Below are 22,887 nucleotides of genomic sequence, written 5' to 3'. Positions count from 1 at the left end.
GTAATGGGAGATGAACCCACACAGGAGTTTGTGATGGTAAAGAAAAGATGGGTGCTCTCTCCAAGTGTACTTTTTCTTTGCCATTGTTGGTCCAATTTTGACACTGCCGAAGCAGGTCAGTCCATCCCAGTGCTCTCATCAACTACTACAGACTCTTCCTAAAGTCAGTCCTACAAGTAACAAACTGCGAGCCCTTCTGTACCTTCCCCCAATGTCACATGGACACTTATATTTCTTAAATTACTAATGTACTAATGGGGAAGAGGAAGAAAGTTTTTTGTGCTAATGGATCAATAATAAAAGAATGCAAAAACTAACTTCTAGGGCCCCAAACCAATACAACAGACAGATTTGTCGATGATGAAAGGAAAATTATGTACTTTATATATCAGATCTTCCAGTAAATCAGTAGGTAACTTTAATTAGATGACTTTAAATCTCTTCTTTTAGAGTTAAAAAACCCCACAAAAATAACAGAAGAGACAAAATCCCTAAGAACTCTGTGCGCTAATGAATGCTGTGACCTGTGTATTACTGACATTGGAAAACGATAATATATGAGCAAGAAAATTAGTAGTAACACCATTTACCTACAAAATCAGGAACGGAAAGAAAGGTAGGAATACTCAGAATGTAGAGTCATCGGAGTATCTGTGAGTAAGCACTTTGATTATCCTACTGTGCTCAATATTTTCCCAATTTTTGTGGAAAACAGTACTTGCCTTTTCACACATTCCTGATTTTTGTATCTCCAATACAAATAACTTTGCTTAAACAGTCTCCTGAGGTCTTCCTTCCACCACTTCTGCAGCAGTGTGGTCAGAAAGGCAGTCTCTAGGGTGCCACAGTAGTTGTAGTCTTGGTCAGCTAGCTCACATGGACCTGGATGTCTAGATACTGGCTGCAATTCATATACGACAGTCATTGGACTCCCTTTCCTGTGATAACCACTCAAATGGATTTTCACAGGGCCTGGCAACTTTCTCAAAGTGTATTGGGAACTGCATATTCTCCTGAGGACAAGTCTCTTCTAATTAAATAAAGCATGGTCATTGTAATGAATGAACTGCAATTTCATATTTTAACTAAATATTTGTTTGACCCCCTAGCAATACCATACCTTTAGTTCCCAGGATCCATTGTTCTTGAGTTACTGTTTCTAGAAAAGGAAATAATGCAATCCATTTATTAGAATTCAGATATTAAAATGGAACTTCTTATCTAATAAGGATGACCTTTATGTTTTCTCTCTTTACTGAAATCGTATGTAAAAATTAAGTGCCACGATTTTTAATAGAGCTTACCATCCACATACAGAAGAAATAAAACTTGCGTGTGGCTGTACTGCTGGGTGAAAAGGCTATATAAACATTTCATTTGTTTTTGCCTTTACTGATTTTTAGTTTTACGCATTCATAACAAGTTACTGACAGGTAAACTGCACTTACAAATCAACAGATTTTTTGGGGTGCACCAAAAAAGCATTCATTTTATTAGAAGATTCACTTTAGGATTGCAAGAATACTCACATACACATACACGATTTCTGTACCCTTGTGAATATTCTATTTCAGTTTTTTAGACACTGATGATAATTATATCACCTTCATGCTCTTTTGTCATTTAAAAAGAATGACATGTACCTATGCACTTCTTTAGAGACAAAATCTGAAAACTTATTAACATAATTCACTTCAAAATAAATGTAAATAAAAAATAAAATTAGGTAGGAGCTTTGAATGGCATAAAGCAAATAATTACCATCCTTTATAAACATCAAAAAACATTTGCCAACACGAACAAGTTTGCCTGACATTTTGTTATTTGTAAGACTGCTTGTGTTTTTCAATTTCTTATTGTAATTAATACTTACTGATATTAAATTGAGGGAAAGCAGATGCTTAATTCTATTAAATAATGCTCAAGGTAAACGACTTGGAAACTTCTCAGTGTCTTACTTTTACAACAGTCCAACCTAAGGTCCAACACATAGAATCTCTTTAGGTCAGTGTACCACAAAGTCAATGCCAATGACTACCGTATCAGAATCACTTACGGAGCTTGTTGAAAAACTCACCCCAAACCTATAGAATCAGTGCATTTCAAACAAACACCTGAGGTGACTCTTATAGACACTGAAGTTTAAGAACCACTGCCCTAGACAATACAAATTCTATCATTTCAGGCTCAGTGCCTTAGATAACATTGGAATGCTGCACTTTGTTTTTGAGTGGCAATGTTTATCACCACCTAGTGGTAAAGTCTCTTATTTCTATTTTCTGTCCATTAATATTGAGTAGGTTGAGAACAAATTTCTGAGAAAGCTACAATTTTAAAGTAATAATTTCCTTAGTATTTTGCATTAACTTTTTATCAAGGGTGGGATAAAAAAGTTAAAAAAAAACTTGTAAATAAAACCACACTATACCATATGAATAAAAAAGTCTATATTTCAGAAGGATCTTTCCTAAAATCTACTCCTTGTAATAGTAGTGCCTCTAAAAACACACTTATTTCACAGTGCAAACTATGGTCCTCTTTTAGAGATACAGGGATGGGGTACATTAGCATATTAAAGGCCCCGGAAGCTTCACGGTCAAAAAACCTGTGAACTAATAAATAACCGAACATTTCCTAAATATACTGGACCATGAAAATTTCTTTCCTAAAGAATACATATTGACTTCTCTCAAGACAATACTATTTCAAGGAACATAGTTTGGGACATGGTGCTCTAGAAGCAGCAAATCTGATAGCTGCTTTCAGCATCTGTGATCTACCATAAAAGACCTGAAAATAAATTTACAAGCAAGTTTGATCGGGCTTTATTTTAAATGTTATTATATGAACCACTTATTTGAAAGAGAAGTTTATTGATCTGTATTGCTTAGCATTTTCTTTTAAGTAAAAAAAACCCAGACCTAATAAAAACCCCACTACGTTGGCAATTTTAATAACTGACGTATGCATGGTATCGAAATATGTATACATTATATTCATATACCAAAAGTGCATTTGAGAAGTAAACAGTTAGGTGAAGACATAAGCACTAGATTATTAAATGCTATTTCTTAGGTTCTAGAATTTCCTCATTTTAAGAAAAATGTGACATTCCGGCTTTTAAAGTTTTAGGGATCAACTGCAAGAGACAGGAAAGCAGGAATAAGGCTAAACGATTAAGAGGATTAAGATTAAATGCAGGGTTTCCCTGCTGGCGCAGTGGTTGAGAATCTGCCTGCCAATTCAGGGAACACGGGTTCGAGCCCTGGTCTGGGAAGATCCCACATGCCGCGGAACAACTAGGCCCGTGAGCCACAACTACTGAGCCTGTGCTCCACAACAAGAGAGGCCGCGATAGTGAGAGGCCCGTGCACCGCGATGAAGAGTGGCCCCCGCTTGCCACAACTAGAGAAAGCCCTTGCACAGAAACGAAGACCCAACACAGCCAAAAATAAATTAAAAAAAAAAAAGATTAAATGCAACACTGAAGCCAAAGTAACCATTATTTACTGAGGCATGCAGTTGGGAGAGAAAACACAAGAGAAACACTGTGAAAGGAATGAACTGTTTTGTAGACAGAGTATACATGTATACATGTTTTTTTTAGAATTTATATGAAGGACTCAAGGAAATAAACATAGACAAGGCACTTCACTGAAACCACGACGGTTTGCTGGAACTGGCTACCTGAACTTAAATGCAGAATAGAAAATTTGGGGTCATTTAATCTGCATTAGAAAATCAGTGGATGGCAGGAGGGTATATGACAGCTACCATGTGAAATAGATAACTTCAACAGGGTCCAGTGAAAAACTTAAAAGACTAACAAGTAAAATAGCAAGGAATCAGGTTTTATGTCAATTATGGGGATTAACCAAAGATGCAATGGACTTAGGTAGGCAGTAGGGAGCTTCCTATTTTTACATATTTAGATTAACCACCTGGCAGGAATATTTTCAGGGGAATTCAAGCATTACTTGAGTGTTAGAGCCAGATAACCTACAAGGCACAATTTAATTCCAATCTGTGAATATGGAACTATGTGTGCAGTAAATGAGTTTGGGATGAATAAATCTATCTATTGGTAATTAATCCTCAACTCTCCTCAGTTAAGTTTTTCATTTCTAGAGACGCCATTTGCTTCCTTTTTAAAATATGGCCTTTGGCTCACAGAAAGATACTTGGTTCAATTCTTGTTCAGTAAGTCTTGCCTGGGAAGATAAGACAGGATATTTTCTTATCTAAATTTATTAAAATTACTGATTCAAAAAAAAAAGAATTTTAATTTTTCAGCAGAGAGATGTCCAAGTATGAAATATGCTATTATGCTCAGTGAATTTAATCTTTTCACTATTTTTAATTTAACTCAGGATGTGAAAGGCATAATACGGAGGTAATTAAGAGATGTTTTGACAACTGCATGCCATTTAATGTCTATTTTTTTAAGGTGCCAAACTCTTGACTTAGATATAACTTTTCTGATACATATCATTCACCTCAAGAGCAGATAAAATTTTTTTCTTGTATTTTCAAAATACAAGCAGAGTAGGCTCCTAATTTTTAATCTTTTATGAAATGATTATTCTTCCTATCATAGTCTGTTCTGAAAATTGCTTATATATCATATTTTTGGAGTGGCCATTATGTTTTGTACTTATAAAGGGAAAATGTCCACCTACCAAAGCCATTGATATTTATTTAAACATATCATCAATGATAACTTAAATTTTTTTTTTCCTTATCACCACTGCTCTAAAATCTTGAAAGGGACTTCCCTGGAAGCGCAGTGGTTAAGAATCCACCTGCCAATGCAGGGGACATGGGTACAAGCCCTGGTCTGGGAAGATCCCACATGCCGTGGAGCAACTAAGCCTGTGCGCCACAACTACTGAGCCTGCGCTCTAGAGCCCACGAGCCACAACTACTGAGCCCACGTGCCACAACTACTGAAGCCCGCACCTAGCGCCCGTGCTCCGCAACAAGAGAAGCCACCACAATGAGAAGCCTGTGCACTGCAATGAAGAGTAGCCTCTGCTCGCCGCAACTAGAGAAAGCCCGCGCGCAGCAACGAAGATCCACAGCAGCCAAAAATTTAAATTAAAAAAAAAATCTTGAAAGATCTGTACAGGATTACCAACAAGCTGTTGTATCTTGGTATAAAAAAAATCATTTCTAATGATATGTCTTTTGGCTCTTGCTTTAGAGTAAGTGTAAGGAGCCAATCTATATGTGTAGGTTGAGTAGCAATTATCATATTTTATTGAATCTAAGATGCAACTGATTGAAAACAGCATCTTTATGTTCCACTATGAAAGAAGAAAAGAGGTTGTCAATTACACTAATGGATATCAAAATATTTCCAATGTCAGAAGTGTAAAAAAGTGAAAAAATGTGCATCTCAAAATCAATGAAATATGTCATTTAGTCAAATTCTAAACACTGACTTTTAAGTTTTTTCATTTCTGATCTTTTACATAAATAAGGCATGATTTAGTTAAGCAAAGAAATCTTTATTTCTGCCACACATAACAACATATTGCTCTAAGAAACAACTACTATATTAGTTTTAGCATTAACGTGTGGTTTAAAAATACATGTCAACAATCCCTGCTCCCCAAGACAAAACAATGCTGTGCAGAGACTATCAGGTATATGAAAAAAAAAAGCCGTCAACTGTCCACAAGGAGTGCGTCCAGTCACATTTTCAGTCAGTCAGCTGAGGATTATGTCATTAGTCTTTGTTCTGTAGAAAGAACACAACACAAGTATGAAAATCATCACCTGAAAGGAAATAGCTGTTGTATATAGTATACCTAAAAATGTTAGGAGTTATTCCTTTATTTCGTATACCCAATGTTACCTGCTTACTTAATCATAGATGCCCCCAAATAAGCAAAACCAAACTTACTCAGAAGGATGATGCAAGCAGGTACTGAATTTCTGGAGGGAAAATGTTGTGAATTAATACAAAAATCATGCATGTGAGGATGACAGCTTTGGGTTTTATCCCTACACACCAGGCTGATGAGTGGGTGTTCGTAACTGTCTTCTTAACCATGAGTCCAACTAGAGCATGTATGCTGAAATATTTTGTTCTTTTGGGTAGCTAAACTCAATTAACCATAATTGTTCAATCATAATTGAGGAACAAGGATAAAATTCAGAGGGATTTTCCTCAAAACAATATGTCAAGATACAAAACATAGGAAGTGAAAAAAATGACAGTTATACAAACTTGTTTTATGTGATTAAAAAAGAAGGAAATGGACCTATAAAAAAACACACATACAAAAATCAGGATGCTCTAAAATACTAAAATTTCTGTTTTCCTCAAATAGAAGAAGAAACATATTTTGCACATCAGATCCACCTCAAAATAGAACTTAGTTATTTTCAAAGTGATTCTTAGACCAGTTTCTTCTATTTCCTAGGCATGGCTCAGTTAATCCTAGGCTTATTCCTCAGAGACAAAAGAAACTAGCCTTCATGAGTAGTGCTCATGTTCTCTTAAAATTAAAGAAACAGGGCTTCCCTGGTGGCGCAGTGGTTGAGCATCCACCTGACGATGCAGGGGAAACGGGTTCGTGCCCTGGTCCGGGAAGATCCCACATGCCGCGGAGCAGCTAGGCCCGTGAGCCATGGCCACTGAGCCTGCGCGTCCGGAACCTGTGCTCCGCAACGGGAGAGGCCACAACAGTGAGAGGCCCGCGTACCGCAAAAAAAAAAAAAAAAAAAAAAAGAAACAAATGAAAAAGTGGCCCCCATCTCCCCTAAAATCTTCAATGGTTACAATCATGTAAAACTTAGAAAAGTCTTCCATACTATTTTATTGAACCTTAAAATAATATATTATTTAACATACCAACAAAGAGGTTTGAATCTCATTATGAAGTCCATGGTAAATGGGGATTCGAAGCAAAAATAAATAAAAGAGCCGTGCTGCAACTAGAAGACATTCAAAACCAATATAGCTCATTATGTCCTACCATTTTCAACTAATCTGACTCTACTTTACCTTTGCCCTGAATATGTATAACAGCTCAATAAAGGGAAAAAGGATAGATGTATATTTCATGACTAGTCATGCTGAAGAATATGCACTTCCTCTAATGTAGGGAATTGGATGAACGCATATCACTTAAATGTGATATTATAAAGCTTCATTCTCACACACTTGCTGGCCAGAAGGTAGTTTTGTATCATTAATCTTAGTTTCTGATTGTTTTGATGAGATGACATAAAGGTTTCACTGAAGTCACCAATGCACGAGTTTAGCTCACACTTTCAAAGCATATTAAAATTTTATTTTATAAGGAATTTTGCTGACTCATTTTCTCTCAATAACCCTATGGAAAAACTGGGCCTCAGAAAGGTGAAAAGATCTGCCAAATCATAGTTAAGTGTCAGAGTGTCACAGCTGGAACTCCAACTCAGATCTTCTGATTTTACATCTAATATTCTCTATACTATATAAATAATTATTTTAAAAAAGGCTCAATCACAGGAGTAATTTATATATTTTCCCCATACTAAGAAGTCAGTATTATTGTCCTTTTTTAAGGACAAAGATTCTTCAAATAAGAGTCAGAATTGTTATCTATATTTTGAAAGACTCACAGACATGAATAAGCAGTTTTGTATGCTATTTTAGAAGACAGCTTGTGTAAAGAGAATTCAGTTCTTAACGTTTTATTTGTAAACACAAAAAACTGCTCTGTTATAAGAAAGACTTGCTAATTCTTTTTCACTGGCAAATTTAATATTTCTGAATTGTATGAAGTAACGGGAGCGGATTTCGTAATTAAATAAAACATTTGAAAACATTTCTAAATTGAGATTATTCATAATGGGCCCAAAAGGTACTTCCTATTGACAACTGCCTTCTGCAAGGAGGAACTAATCACTTGACTTGCTCTATCAGAGGAAAGGTCATCAGCAGTTAGAATTCAGACAATTGATTCTGATACTTACTAGTTCTCATAACTGGTCAGAAAGAAAACCTGGTGAAAAGAAAATTGCTTTCAAGCCAGTAACTTCAAACTGACTCTAAAGTGCTTGCCAACTGCTACTATTTGACCAGCAGCGGACTTGGGAAGCTGGGGTGTGTGTGTGGGAATGGGGAAGCTCTCAGCTTCCCCTGAAACTCAGGATTCATTTCCAGAATAAAAAAGTGAAAGAATCGAACATTTCTAACTTTCAATAATGTTTCCCCAAACCGTGGAGATGTGAGCTGTCCTAGAAATAGAAATTTAGGTTTGATTTCTTAAAACTAAAAGAAAAAGGAATTCATAAGGCTGTATGTAGCATTATTTATAATTGACAAGTTTCTGGTAAATTGTCAAGGTTATTTTTGAAAACACATATATACACATTATTTTCTGAAAGTGCAGTTTTAACGTACAAACTCACAAATATGAGTCCAGAAAAACAGCAACGTTTAGGTTCAAAAGGTTCAAAAAGATGCATTACAACTGACCCTTGAACAATGCGGGGGTTAGGGGTGGTTACCCTCCACACAGTTGAAAATCTGAGGATCATTTATCATGGGCCCTCCATACACTCAGATACTCCTTACCCACGGTTCTGCATCCACAGATTCAACCAACCTTGGACCCAACCAACCTCAGATCATATGGTACTGTAGTATTTACTACTGAAAAACATCCACATGTCCACAGTGGACCCATGCAGCTCAAACTTGCACTGTTCAAGGGTCAACTGTATTTGGCATTGCTTTTTAGGCATTTCACTAGTGAATGTCAAGACATTCTTTATAAAGACTGTCATAAATTACCTCAATTCATAACTCAAGACATTAACTCTTCAAGTTAAAAATCTTTAGAAGTATTCCAATTTTAAAGTTTATGTAACCAAATAGTAAAGTCCAATTCTTAATAGCTAAGACATTCACACACACACAGACACACACACAAATACTATTTAATTTTCTAAACTGAAATCTGATTTTATTTTATAGGAAAAAGACATTCTCCCAGTAAACATCAAAAACATTTTTTAAGTTTAAAAAGTTCAAGTTAAAAAAATATACTGTAAAATTATCAGCAAACTTTTAAGCCATAGTGCTTTTAACCAACAACGTGTAAATCCTTAAAAAGAAATTCTATACATATTCCTTTCGTTACACTATTTAGCCAATGTGTTTTAGAATTTAGATTAAAAAGAGCATACCTCAAGAATCAGTAAGTTCTTTGTCGTTTGTTAGATTCTTCTCTTGGGGAGTCTGCCAGCATAACTTTAAGTCTGACTCCATTCAGGATCTTCCCATGTAAAGTAGTAATGGCATCATTAGCACTTATTCTATCTGCATACTTGGCATACCCCACATTTTTTCCTGACACAAGGTAAACTTCGATCAGGTTACCAAAACGACTGAAACAAAGTAAAAAAAAGATCAACTGAAATTGATAAGTACAGATGCTCAGGTCTAAAAGTTGGGGTCCATTCTGGACTCCTTTTTTCACTCCTTTCCCCACATCTAATCTCCAATAATGTCAATCTTCCTTCTTAAACATTTCCTCTATCAATTTCTCCTCATCACTCAGATCTCTTTCCTCATTCTGACCATCATTATCTTTTTCTTAGTTTACTCTAATACCTTCTTCACTAGTTTACCTGCTCCCTGGGTTTACCCTTCTCCAATCTATTCTCTATCCTGTCTTCTGAGTGATCTTTTTAAAACACAAATACGATCATTTCCTCCCTAAAAGTCCCTTCAGCTGCTCTTCATGCCTCCAGGGTAAGGACAAACTCCCTAACATAACTTGTGGGCCTTTCTTGACTTGGGTCCTTGTCCTCTGCAGCTTCATCTTCCCTTAGTCTCTCAAATCCCATATTCCAACAACCTCCTTCCACGTTCTCTCCAGCAGGTATAACCACCCACATGGCCAGCTTTCTTCCCTGGTTAAATTATTTTTATCCTCCAGGCCTCCACTATACTTTGCTTCTTTCAAGAAGTCTTCTCTGAGTTTCTAAGGCGGGTGCCCCTCCTATGTATTTCACAGCCTGAATACAACACCAATCTCTCTAGGTTGTTCCTATTCACTTATCTGTCTCCTACATGTGATTAGTTCTAAGAGGACAAGAACTATTACATCTTGTTTACATAATATAATGTTTGTTTACACAATGTCTCTGGCACTTAGCACAGACTGCCTGGTACAGAGGAGAGGGTCAAAAAATAAACGAAATAAATTGTTTAAATAAAAATCAAAATACTTGAACCATATCACTGATATTTGTGAAGTTCTTTAATAAGCTTTCTATCTATCTTTTAAATAAATTTGCTAACGTTGTAAGGCAAATAGGAAAAAGACCAAAAAGAAAAAGTTAAGGTTAAAGAAGTTACATTAAAAACAAACAAGAGTCTTCCCTCTTTTTACACTTATTTTATATACGTACACACACACACACACACACACACACACACACACACACACACTCTTCCCTACAATCAAGTAATTGTTTACTCAATGTAGTTATATAATCCTTAAGGGTCCAACAGAGTGCTGACAAAATAGAAGAGGCTTAATAAACACTGTTCAGTTGAATTCTAGAGGACAGGTCTATACAGATGTACCTTCTATTAAGAAACAAATGATTTGTTCATTCTATGTATGCAACTTTTCAAAACAATACTCCATGTTTTAGGTCTTCAAAACAAAATAAAAGGAAATTCTGTGTGGAGACTTATGACATGTAAATAACAAAGAAGAGAAGGAAATAATTATATATTTTAAAAGGTGATATACATAAGAACTTTTTAAAACCACAGAACGAATCATCTGTACCTGAAAGGTACCGGACACAGGAAGCTTCAAGAGTGCAAGACTGCTTAAATGACTGGTTTAAATAAATTATATTATTTTAAAATGTAACTCTGTAGAATTGAAATCTTACCAGAATATATCCTCTAGTACATCTAAAGGCAAAGGATGTGGATTAAACACGATAAAAAGTCTTTCTTTCACAGGAGTTTCAGGAGGGGCTTTTTTTTTGCATGATGGAAGTACAACATCTGTCTGGATTTGAGGCAGCTGTGATCCAGAACTTCCTCCAAATTGCTGTTGAAGAATTAGGTTCAAAACAAAAAAAAAGAAAAACTGCACTTTAGGGATTTTTAAGTCAAGAGCAAAAGAGATGTGTATGATGGAACCTATGTGGTCTTTTACTATACCTCTGAAAATTTTCTTACACAGGTAATAAACAAAGGCCACATATATTTTATACTACTGTGAAGGTTAAATTCTTACCTACTTACCAGAAATTGCTGCTGACTTGGGTTATTCCACACCATTGATGCAAGCTGTGCAGCTACCATCTGCGTTGCCATTTTTCTAAGGAGACTGGAGATAAGAACTGGTAATTTACAGAAAACTAGAAATATTCAGCCTCTAAACAGTAACTTCTTTTGTGTGACTTCCTCACCTGAGAGGTCAATTGTTTTCCATTTTTATTTTCCAAGTCATGTCACGTATACCCAAAACTTGGCTTTAGGCTAGCTCCTGGAATGGTACTTACTCTGTTGCATTACTCCCATCATCAATGAAGGAAACACCTATCCGATTCCCAGGAGGATACTGAAATCCATGTAACTTGTATTTTGCATAAATAGCAGATGCTACATTAAAATACTGAACCACTCCATGACCTAAAACAAAGCAGAGAATACACGGCAATTAGAAAAAAAGCAGATTCAGTATCTAAAGTTTGTGTTGCCATAAGAATGAAACAATAGAGAAAAACACTAGTATCACACAACTAGTAAATATATAATCAAATGTGTCAGAAAACAAAGTTCTCTTTTACATGTGTTCAACAGCTGTGTTCCTATAAAGCAAAGTATGAACCAGATGTTGGTAAAAATATGAACGTGATATTTTTTTAAAAATGGTATCATTAGCTTAAGTTCTGTCCAATGAATTTAATTTTAAGATCTTGGCTTTTCTTATATGACAGAGATACACCTAAAAGCCAACCAGTTTTTCTTAAAATTTTCATTCTTTGAAATATACTTTGAAATTGTAAAATTTTCCCTATCATAGTGAGTAAGAAATGAAATGAGAAGTGATATATGAAAAGAATATATAGTCATCTTGGCTAGCTGAAGTGGTAGACAGAGAAAAAGTGATATATGTAGTAAAACCAAAAAGCAGGGCAACAGAGGGTTTCGGATCAAAAGTCACATATTTCACATTCCTTTGAAGAGCTTTTAGCTAAGGGGATAGATTTCACTTCAGGAAGGTGATGCTATGGCGGGGCGGGGGGGCGAATTTTATACAGGAGCCCTTACATGGCAAGCCCAGGAGCTTATAACACAACCAAAAGGTTTTCACAATACATTTATACTATAACTCACTTTGGGAAAAACAATGTTTTAATTTAATGTTCCTCTCTAAATCTAAGCATCTCAACATTTTAATGAAATTGAAACTCAGAAGCAAATGAACATATAAAACGAATTCAAATAGGATTCTAACTATACGATACCTCTATTAATAAAAAGGTGTTCCAATGATACACATATTTATCAGACACATCCAATCAGAGAAACAATAGAGAAGGTAAAGGAACAAACACATTTCAAAGTACCAGATAAAAAGGAAAGAAAATACAAAACAAATAGAATTACATACGAATATAATAACAGATATGCCAAAACCCACAAAATGTGTGCCTCAGAGTCACAACAAAGAATGACAGCAGGGACTTCCCTAGTGGCCCAGTGGGTAAGGCTCTGAGCTCCCAATGCAGGGGGCCCGGGTTCGATCCCTGGTCTGGGAACCAGATCCTGAAGAGGAGAAAACTTTAATGGTTTTATCACTTTGCCTAGCATTAATGAGAAGTACAGAAAGAGACCCTATTCTAAGGTATTTTTGTTGTACAACTGGAAACAGAGAATGCTCTATTTTATGGGAGTTTCAACAGTTTTAAAAAAATAAATGACTCTATAAAGTAGATATATTCCCAGGGATTTGTTTATTGAGGTATCACTATATTTGAAAGTTTAAGGTAGAGAAAAAAGAAACAAAGAACTGTCATACAAACAGTATCTGACATAAAAAGTGCCATTGGAACAAATGAACTTTACAAAACAGAAGTAGAGTCACAGATATAGAAAACAAAAGTAGAGTCACAGATATAGAAAACAAACTTATGGTTACCAGGGGGAAAAGGTGGGGGGAGGGATAAATTGGGAGATTGGGATTGACATATATACACTACTATCTATAAAAAAGATAACTGATAAGGACCTACTGTATAGCACAGGGCTGTACTCAATACTCTGTAACGACCTATATGGGAAAAGAATCTAGAAAAGAATGGATATATGTAACTGATTCATTTTACTGTACAGAAGAGAGTAACACAACATTGTAAATCAATTATACTCTAATAAAAATTACAAAGTGCCACTGGAGAAAAGCCAGTTTAACAAAACACAGTATATTAAAAATAATACAGACATTATTTTACCATAATTAGAATATGGATCTCGTTGAACTTCACAGTATTCCAATCCTGGTACTAAATCAAAAATGCTGAAAAGCTGCTCTTCAGTGAAAGGAACTCTTGATACAACTGACAGGCGTTTGGAGATGGCTTCCTGGCCTCTGTTGTCATTCTTGTCAAAACTTGAAAATTCAGATTGTTGTTCTCCAACAATATAAAACAAAAAGCAAATCTTTAAATTTCGATACATTCAGAGATTCATTTAACATTTTAGATACTAGAAAATAAAATGAACTGTCATTAAGTCCTCTGCACTGAACAAAGGCACTGTCTTTTGGAATATGCTCTGGGTCATCAGCACTATCAGGAGAGACAAGGACAAGAAAACAGACAACTCTCCCCATTTCCCTGCCTTGATACAGAAATATAAGCAGAAATGTGTAGTCTAATTTCACAGGAATATGTTTACTATGCAAAACTGCAAAATATGGCAAGTGCTTCACCTAAAGGGAAGTTTATGCCGAATAACATTTACAGGTCTTACTTTCATCACTCATTTTTCCCCTTTTCTAACTTCTACTTCTGTCATTCCTCTCCTTTCTCCAGCCCTAATTTTAAAGCAGCAGTAATTGAGGGATAAAATTTTAGGATTCATACTGAGGGGATAACTGTATATGTCTTTCATATTTCTTGGTCAGCTGCATACAAGCAGCAGCTCACCCCCCCAAAATGGCAGTGTAACACTGCCACTGACACTGACATAGTGTAACACTTAGATAATGCATAACTAAACCATAAAAAACTATAATTGGAAATAAGTTAAACAAAATAAGCGTTAAATAATGACATTAGGTGTCATGACCAACTTCTTGAAAGAAAAAAAAAAACCTATAAATTCTTTTATTCACTACATGAACTTCAGACTGCTGATAAAAGAGTATTAAAAAAAACCCCTCCAAATCAGGTTGCTTACACTACTTATGCCATTAAAGTAAAGATAGCCCACTTACCAAATGGAAACATATTCACTCTAGGTTCATGTCCCAAAGTCTCCTGCCTCATATTACTATAATAATCTTGTTCTGAGGATTCAGATGCTTTATTTTTAGGTTCAGCCAAGATTGCCCTAAAACCTGAAAAAGAGAATCCATAAATTTCAAACTTTATAGCAAATTTAACACACCTACAAATATACTTGATTGCTATTGCTTGACTTAGTTTTATAATTGTATAAAACAAAATCTACACAAACAACCATCTCCACCAGACCTACCTACTTCTTTGCTTTTTGAAAGATGGCAAGGAGTAAATGAGAAACAGCAGGAATCCCAAATTATGGGTCAATGTAGACATGAAAGATCAGCAATTCTATTCTATCCTTTCCAGTCTCCCTCTACTACAGATGACATCATCATTCATTCTCTCAGGCTTTCCAACATCAAAATCCAATAGTGCTTCTTCACACCCAACTGTCATCAAGATTCTTTCTTTGAAATATACTTAGAAGATGTTATCTTTCACTCCAACTTCCCTGCCTCTGTTTTAAAATTAGATTCTCGTCAATTAATTACAACCCTTCAACTGATCGCTTTGCCTCTGGATCAAAAGTTTTAACTAGGGGTCCAACGATGAGCTTCAAAAGGTGGGAAGGTTCATGAACCCTCTGAAACTTTAAAAATAATGCTTATTCGTATGTGCACATGGGCATATTTCAAGGGAGAAGGTTCACAGCTTTCATCACATTATTCAGTGGTTCTAAAAAGGATAAAATGAGTCTCTTTGAATTCTTCCTCTGGAAATCCTCTCTTGATACTGTGGTTAGATCAACTGTGCTCAAACAGTTTTTGTTATTTTTCTCCTTTAAAACAATCTACAAGGGATTTTCTAATGTGGACTAAGCTTGAACTCTTCATCACCTCCCATGTACGGTTCCAATGTACCTAGATTACTTTGTCCGTTTCTCAACAAGAATACCAAGCTTTACTCAGATTGTTGCCTTCATGCTATTAAGCAAAGACATTTATTTCTATCTCTGTGTCTTTACTAACATTGCTCTCATCTTCTGTCCTGCCTACTCTACACCAGTTGCAAATCCTACCTCCAGATGTATTCCCATGCTCATTTGGTGCACTTGTTTTTCACCACTGATAGGCTATATCACACACTTCTGAACATTTTCTCATTTGGCACATTTTTATTGAGTCTACTGTAAATGGCAGTATCTTTGCTAGAGATCTCAATAAATCTTAATTGAGTACTACTCAACTGAGTATACTACTATACTGAGTACTACTAACAGCAGTACTAGGTACTTGGGGTGACAGCAACAGATAAATAAGACATAGAGCTTTAAAAAAAATCTATTATTCCTTAACTATTTTTTGCCTATTAGATCTTGGCTACCCAATATAGCTGTCAATTCCTTAAATGCCAGCGTTGCTATATATTCCATTTGTATCCCTCTACTTATATTGATGAGTATACCATAGGTACTCAGTTAATGTTGTTGATTGAGAAATTCAGAAGGATCTGAGAGAAAATTTTGGTGTATACCTTAGGGTTATCTAAGAGTTCTATACTGATTAACAATAATTATTTTCAGTATGTATCTATTTTTATAATATCCTAAAACCCACTAATTGAATTATTCTACAGCTCATTTCTAAGGGTCAATATAACTAGAAGTATGACAACAAAGAATATTTTCCTTGGCTTCTTTAGAATTCTTATTCTTCAGAATGTACACCAGCAACAGCAGAAGATCCAAATAATGTCACTCTACCTTGAAATTAACCCAATGTGTATTTACTTCCCAGTGCTAGCAAACCTTAAAAATCCTATCCTTATTATTTATATGTTTATTAGTATACCTAATTCTATTTAGGGTTTAGGTCAAATATAAACAAATATTACAGAATACTTGAATTTCTTTAAAATATAAAGAATAAATATTAAAAAAAAACCCCAACCTGAAAGGGTTGGTCAATTTTTTTAATACTTAAAATTCTAAATAATTTAATAAACCCCAAAAACCTGTAGAAATAATAACCAAAGTAGGACAATAGCATTTTCACTGAGTTAATGCAGTTGCTCATATTTTTCAAGATAGTGCCTCAATGAAAGCCTAATCACAGCCCCCAAATTATTTTCATCCTAGGACTATATATATTTATATATTTAAACTCCCATTGCTGAGATTAAATTAGCAGGTATGGCTATTAGCACAAACCAGTATTAGATTATAATTAGAATAATTCGAATTTTTTCAAATGTCTATTACAATGATAAATGAACACATCCTTACTTCGATCACAGTTTTCTATTGCTTGGGCAGCCTGTGATGGTTTTAAGTATCGAACATAGCCCAAGCCTTTACTTTCTCCAGTTACTTTATTCTTAATAATGCTGCAATACTCGATATCTCCATACACCTATGAGAGTTAAAAGAAATGATCTTAGAGGAGTCAAAATTAATAACTGAACAGATTTCAGCACTAACTTAAAATTTACTTGTTCTTCTTGCTTGCAAAAAAAGAAATCAGAATTTATAGTTACTTTTAATAATGGAATAAAAATGTCACAAACTAATGAGGCACTAGAAAAATAACCATAATGATGATAAAACCAAATAATAACATAACCAAAATAATGATACTTTTAATTTACTGAGCATTTGCTTTACATATATCACTTTATTGTTATAACAGCCCTTCAAGGATATATATATTATACTGCTTATTTCACAGACAAGGAAGCTGGGCCTTAGAGAAATCAAATAACTTGCCAAAGTCATGGAGGAAGAGCAAAAATTTGTACATGGTCTGGAAAGCTCCAAAGTCTTGCTCACTGTTGGTTAAGAGCAGAGGCTCTGGAATTGAACCTTCTTTATTCTAATCTTGGTTCAGCCACTTATTAACTGGGCAGTTGCCTATCTCCTTAGCTGTTAAATGGGGCTAAGAGCTGTACCTACCTCATAGGGTTGTTTTAAGGGTTAAAAGAGCAAGTACACCTAAAGTGCATATAGAGGGTCTGGGACATAGTCAGCACCCAGTAAATATTAGCTATAATTATTTATCTGCCTTCTAACAGGAACATAAATGATCGTGTATACTTCTGAAGGAGTGCCTCTTGAAGTACATTTTAAAAATACATTGGTTCATGCAGAAAGTTAATACTCCATGTGAGAAATATGTGGTAAATGTTTACTTTTAATGTTGGAAGAAATACGGGATATAAATTCTTACTGTAACCGATTAGTAACTTAACTACTACATATGTATTTAAAAATGCCACATTTGTTCACTCAGAGAAAGATAAAAGTTTATAAGTATATAAGGTAAAAACTTTATTCTTACTATTGGAGGAAGTATGGAATATATATATATTTGGTATTTGTTATTTTTGAAGTATTTTATTCAATCCTCAGTTGGGGTAGGATAGAGGAAGTTTGAAAATTACTTTTTACTACTTGTTTTCTTTCTTGCTTGTTGTCCACATGATTCAGTACTGGGAAGATTAGTAGAAAAAGAATAAAAAATTACAACTCAAGACAATTTAAAAATTGCTTTTTAATAGTTTTTGTGAAAGTGTATCACTGCTCATAAAAGTCAATGGCTAAAAAGAAATTTTAAATTGCCTCCAAATTTCACTGACTACAATCTAGCTATAGTTCAGAGTTGTAGGTAGTTTTTTTTTTTCTTTAAATATAATTCCTTCAGAGGCCTAATTTTAAAACAAAAACTACAGAGGATAAGTCTTCCTGTGAATAAGTACATCAACATGCCACAGACTCGTAACAAATGCGAGATAATACAGTTCATACACTCAGGCTTGCCTGCCCCACCTCTCCATGAGAGGCAATAGAGAGGCATGCTAAGAGGGTGCTTTGAAAATTTCAAGACCAGGAGCAGGCTCTGGATTCAGACACCCTGGGCATAAATCTTGGCTCCACCACCTACTAGGTATGAGACCTTACTTAAAACTCTGAGCTTTATACTTCATTTTCCTGAATCTGTATTTTCATTGAATGGGGGGAAAAACACCATCATCAATATTTTCCAGGTTTTATATATTTTTTAAAAGTTAACTTATTTTAGTTTTAATATTTAATAACTAGATTGAAATAGATGACTTAAAAATAGTTATTTAATTCTCCACCACCAATCTAATGATCCAACTCAAACAAAACAAGATTTAGTAATTGTACAAGCAATGTAAGATTGTAAGTTATCAAGAACGCTAGCTGATTAGAAAATGTTAAGTACCTTAAATTTTTCCCGTAGATCTTCTTCTGTGTAGGACTTTGGTATCATAACAAATATTCTTGTAAGTTCTTCATCTTCAACATCTCGGTGACTTCCAGATGATCTGGACTGAGCAATGAAAACCTAAGAAACAAACAAAACCCAAAGAATAATGTGGAAATATCAGTCAACTGTTTTCCTACTCCTTAAGAATACTTACTTCATTATTAGTATGGGATTCATGTTAGGTTAAATGCAATGTAATAGGGTCTTATCAACAAACATTTTGTTAAAGCAATCTTTATCGCAATGACTTTTTATGAGACAACACTGATCTTTGCACTTTTTTTTCCAAATTTTTTTTCCTTAATTTTTTTTACCAAGAGCAATAGTCAGTGCACTGCAAGAGAGCAATAGTCAGTGCACTGAAAGAGAACGTGTACTCTGCGCTTGTTGCGTAGTGTTCAATAAATGTCAATTATATAGTTGATTAATAGTGTTATTAAAATGTCATATCCTTACTGATTTTGTCTACTTTTTCTATCAGACTAAGAGGAGTGTAAAAATCTGATTATGAATTTCTCTCTCCTTTTAGTTCTATTAATAATGCTTCATATATTTTGAAGCTCTATTATTGGTTACATAAACATCTGGAATTGTTATGTACTTTTTGATTGATATTTTTATTTTTAGGAAATTATTCTCTGTTAATACTCTTCCTGCTGAAGAGCATTTTGTCTGATATCACACCAGCTTTTTCTATCCTTTTACTTTCAACCACTTTGTATCTTTATACTTAAAAGTGCATCTCTTGTAAACAGCATTTAGTTTAGCCTTTTTTAAAAAAAAATCCTGACAATCCCTGCTTTTTTTTTTTTTTTTTTTGCGGTACGCGGGCCTCTCCGCGGCATGTGGGATCTTCCCGGACCAGGGCACGAACCCGTGTCCCCTGCATCGGCAGGCGGATTCTCAACCACTGCGCCACCAGGGAAGCCCAATCCCTGCTTTTTAATAGGAGTGTTTAGCCAATTTATGTTTAATTTAATATTGATACAGTTGGGTTTATGTCTAGATGGTTGTATTTTTAATTGTTTGTTTTCTAATATTAATCCTTAAAAAAAGGTAACATAACCATATTCTGGATCATCTCAGTTACCACCTGAATGACTTATGTGAGCAAGAAAATGCACAGAATGGACTGAGGCTCTATTTTTCTATTAGTAATTTAGTTTTATTGAAATATTATCTCTGACATTAGATTATTACCTGGAATTTAATTTGTTTTGTGGTATTGCTTTTATTTAATTCATAAAATTGCTTTGGTTTTATATTATTCCAGAGGAATGTAAAATCTTTAACTATGATTGTGGATTTGTTTCTAGAGCTACAAGCATAAGAATTTTAATGGCTACTCTTATTTTTTATAACTTGTAGAAATGTAATAAAAAATAATGTAAATCACCACACAGGGCCCTTGAGTATTTTTTTCCTTTCTTCTTCTTTGTCTTTAAAGGGGGGCTGTATACCATTCAGTATGAGAAAACCTGAACCTATGGAATTCCAGAGGAGAAGGCAGCAACTAAAAGGACAAAGAATTTATAGAGCCATGGGATTTTAGAAATATTGAAAAAGAGGGTCATTATGTTTGCTTGGAAAACAGCTGTCACAGAGGTATAGAACCTTGCTTACAAGATACAGCTGGAGATACACCCCTAGATAGCATCTACTTCCAGTTATTCCTTTGATAAACTTATACCACATGCCAAGCACTGTATAAGGTATTAGTAGTAGAGTATTAAGTAACACAGAAATGGCCAACTAGAAAGTTAGTCCAGTGCATCTATCAGTAATGGATGGTCAATAGAAAAATACAAATAGGGAACCTTTAAGTACGGGAAGACACTAGGAGAAAAAAAGAGTTTCAAGTAAGATTTGTGATTGGAGGTGCCATCAGATCACAAATTTCTAAATTTTAGAAGATTGAAGCATTTCAAATTTCTGATAAAGTTGACAATATCTAAGTAGAAAACATGTATAATAATCAACCACCTACTGGATGATTTCTCCTGAGATTTTATGTTCACAGACTATGGGCTCTAAATTCTTGCAGAACTAAGATTTTTCTCTTGTTTTCTAGGTTTACCCTTTTCCTCAAGATAATGTAGCTGATCACTCACAGAATGAGTCTCATTTGGACAATCTTTTCTGGCTGTAGGCCTGATATTAAAATTTTCTTATTTGTCTTGTAGGGCCTTTGGAACTTTGCAAAAGCAAAGTACATGAGAAACACTGAAGGTGAATTAATTTAACTGGAAATACTGAAAAACAAAACAAAACAAAAAACCCCACTACATTCCAGCGGAAGACAGCCCAAGTTGAAGCTGCTGAAGAATGAATTTAGACTATCTAGCTAAGGCACTAGAGCAACAACCCTCTGGCTGAAACTGAGTGGACAAAAATGTGAAAAACAAAATTTACGCTTTAATTATCTTTGGGAATCATTTAATTTCTCTGTGGTGAAAAGGGGGGGATACATTTTAGTGCTGGAACTTTCACTTCTCTTGTAGGAATTTAATGAAGGCAAGGGGGAGTCTATAGGTTTCAAATTTGGGGCATTTTGGGGAGTTTCTAAGAAGATCTCTGTGGTTATACTATATTCAAAGTAAAAAAATCCTCCCTGCTAAGGTCATAATTGGAAGGAGATGAAAATTATCAACCTAGTGCAGGAGTCAACAAACTTCAGCTTCCTGTTTTTCTACAGCCCATGATCTAAGAATTGCTTTTACATTTTTAGAGGGTTGTTAAAAAACAAAAAGAACGTGTGACAGACTGTGTATGACTCGCAAAGCCTAAAATATTTACTGACTCTTTATAGACAAAGTTTGCCACCCCCTGATCTAGTATATACTGTGGCCTTACACTTAATTTCATTGATGATCTGTCCTGACTCAGAGGGTCTGGGAGGTGGGAGGAGAGGGAATGTCTATTGTCTAATGTGTTGTTGGTGTATTTCTAGGCTCCTCTCTTTTTTGCAAGGAAGGCCTACAGAGACTGCTACTATGGACAAACAAAGAATATGTACTGAGGGCTCACCTTGTACCCGCTCTGTGCTAAAAGGATAGAATTAAGTCAAATAACCCTCAAAATCACCCTTCCTGCCCTGTGTCAGTATATTAATTTTACAAACAAGTTAAGTGTGGAAACTTAATATAAATACCACCAGAGTTAATTAAGAGTATTCAAAGAGGCATTTAATATTAATACAATCACACTGGCATCACAATGATTTGGCTCTTTTTAAGGCAGTTTACCTTGGTCTGCTTTCAGAGAAAAGTGACAGTAACAAAACCTCAATATCAATACCTTCCCAAGGAGGGTTTGTTTAAAATAATTTGTAAAGATTACAAAAGTGTGATGAATATGCAATAGTAGCAGTTTTAATCTCCTGCATTTAAAAATTATATACATGCAGGGCTTCCCTGGTGGTGCAGTGGTTGAGAATCTGCCTGCCAATGCAGGGGACTCGGGTTCGAGCCCTGGTCTGGGAAGATTCCACATGCCGCGGAGCAACTAGGCCCGTGAACCACAACTACTGAGCCTGCGCGTCTGGAGCCTGTGCTCCGCAACAAGAGAGGCCGCGATAGTGAGAGGCCCGCGCACCGCGATGAAGAGCGGCCCCGCTCGCCGCACCTAGAGAAAGCTCTCGCACAGAAACGAAGACCCAACACAGCCAAAAATAAATAAATAAATTTATGTATATATAAAAAAATTATATACATGCATACTTTGGTACTAATGGCTAAGGGAGAGCCACAGTTACATGTACTTCTATCAAGTCTTTAAGCACCTTACCTACCTGAGGAAAAGCAAAGTTACTTGTTTTTATACACGGTAAACCGCGAGGTCTGAGAGAGGAGGATCAGAGAAGTCCTCAAAGTAGGTCAGGGTCGGAGCTGGGCGTTGGATTAGCGACGGCGGGGGCGCAGCGCGGTCCGGCCACCGCAGCTCTGCAGCCCGAGTAGCCGCAGACGCCTGGTCCGACCCGGGAGCGGACGTTCTCTCTACATCCCCCATCCCCCCGCACCCCAGTGCAGCCCTGCCGGCAGGGCGTCCGCAAGAACACTCTCTGCAACGCCGTCCTCTCTTTCCCTCCCCCCCCCCCCCCCCGCCCCCT

The 22,887-nt window shown here is 35.6% G+C and overlaps 1 protein-coding gene across 2 annotated transcripts in view; it reads right to left on the bottom strand.

Moving 5' to 3' along the window:
- Positions 1-9,189: 9,189 nt before the first annotated feature.
- The window catches only part of RBM45 (RNA binding motif protein 45), a 14,591-nt gene continuing 893 nt past the window's right edge, over positions 9,190-22,887 (bottom strand). Inside the window, exons 2-9 of one of the 2 annotated variants that reach the window (XM_007130756.3) lie at positions 18,735-18,857; positions 16,775-16,901; positions 14,481-14,603; positions 13,495-13,674; positions 11,539-11,668; positions 11,279-11,363; positions 10,918-11,081; positions 9,190-9,390 (exon numbers count right to left, since the gene is read on the bottom strand). In XM_007130756.3, the coding sequence (XP_007130818.1) occupies positions 9,198-9,390; positions 10,918-11,081; positions 11,279-11,363; positions 11,539-11,668; positions 13,495-13,674; positions 14,481-14,603; positions 16,775-16,901; positions 18,735-18,857 (1,125 nt within the window). In that variant the 3' untranslated portion in view covers positions 9,190-9,197. Of the gene's footprint in view, positions 9,391-10,917; positions 11,082-11,278; positions 11,364-11,538; positions 11,669-13,494; positions 13,684-14,480; positions 14,604-16,774; positions 16,902-18,734; positions 18,858-22,887 lie in introns of both variants that reach the window. The other variant, XM_055088800.1, reaches the window with a different exon arrangement.

This window comes from Physeter macrocephalus, chromosome 2, assembly GCF_002837175.3.
Source record: "Physeter macrocephalus isolate SW-GA chromosome 2, ASM283717v5, whole genome shotgun sequence".
Taxonomy (NCBI): domain Eukaryota; kingdom Metazoa; phylum Chordata; class Mammalia; order Artiodactyla; family Physeteridae; genus Physeter; species Physeter macrocephalus.
The sequence above is the reverse complement of the archived record's forward strand: the minus strand, read 5'-3'. Positions and strand labels throughout refer to the sequence as shown.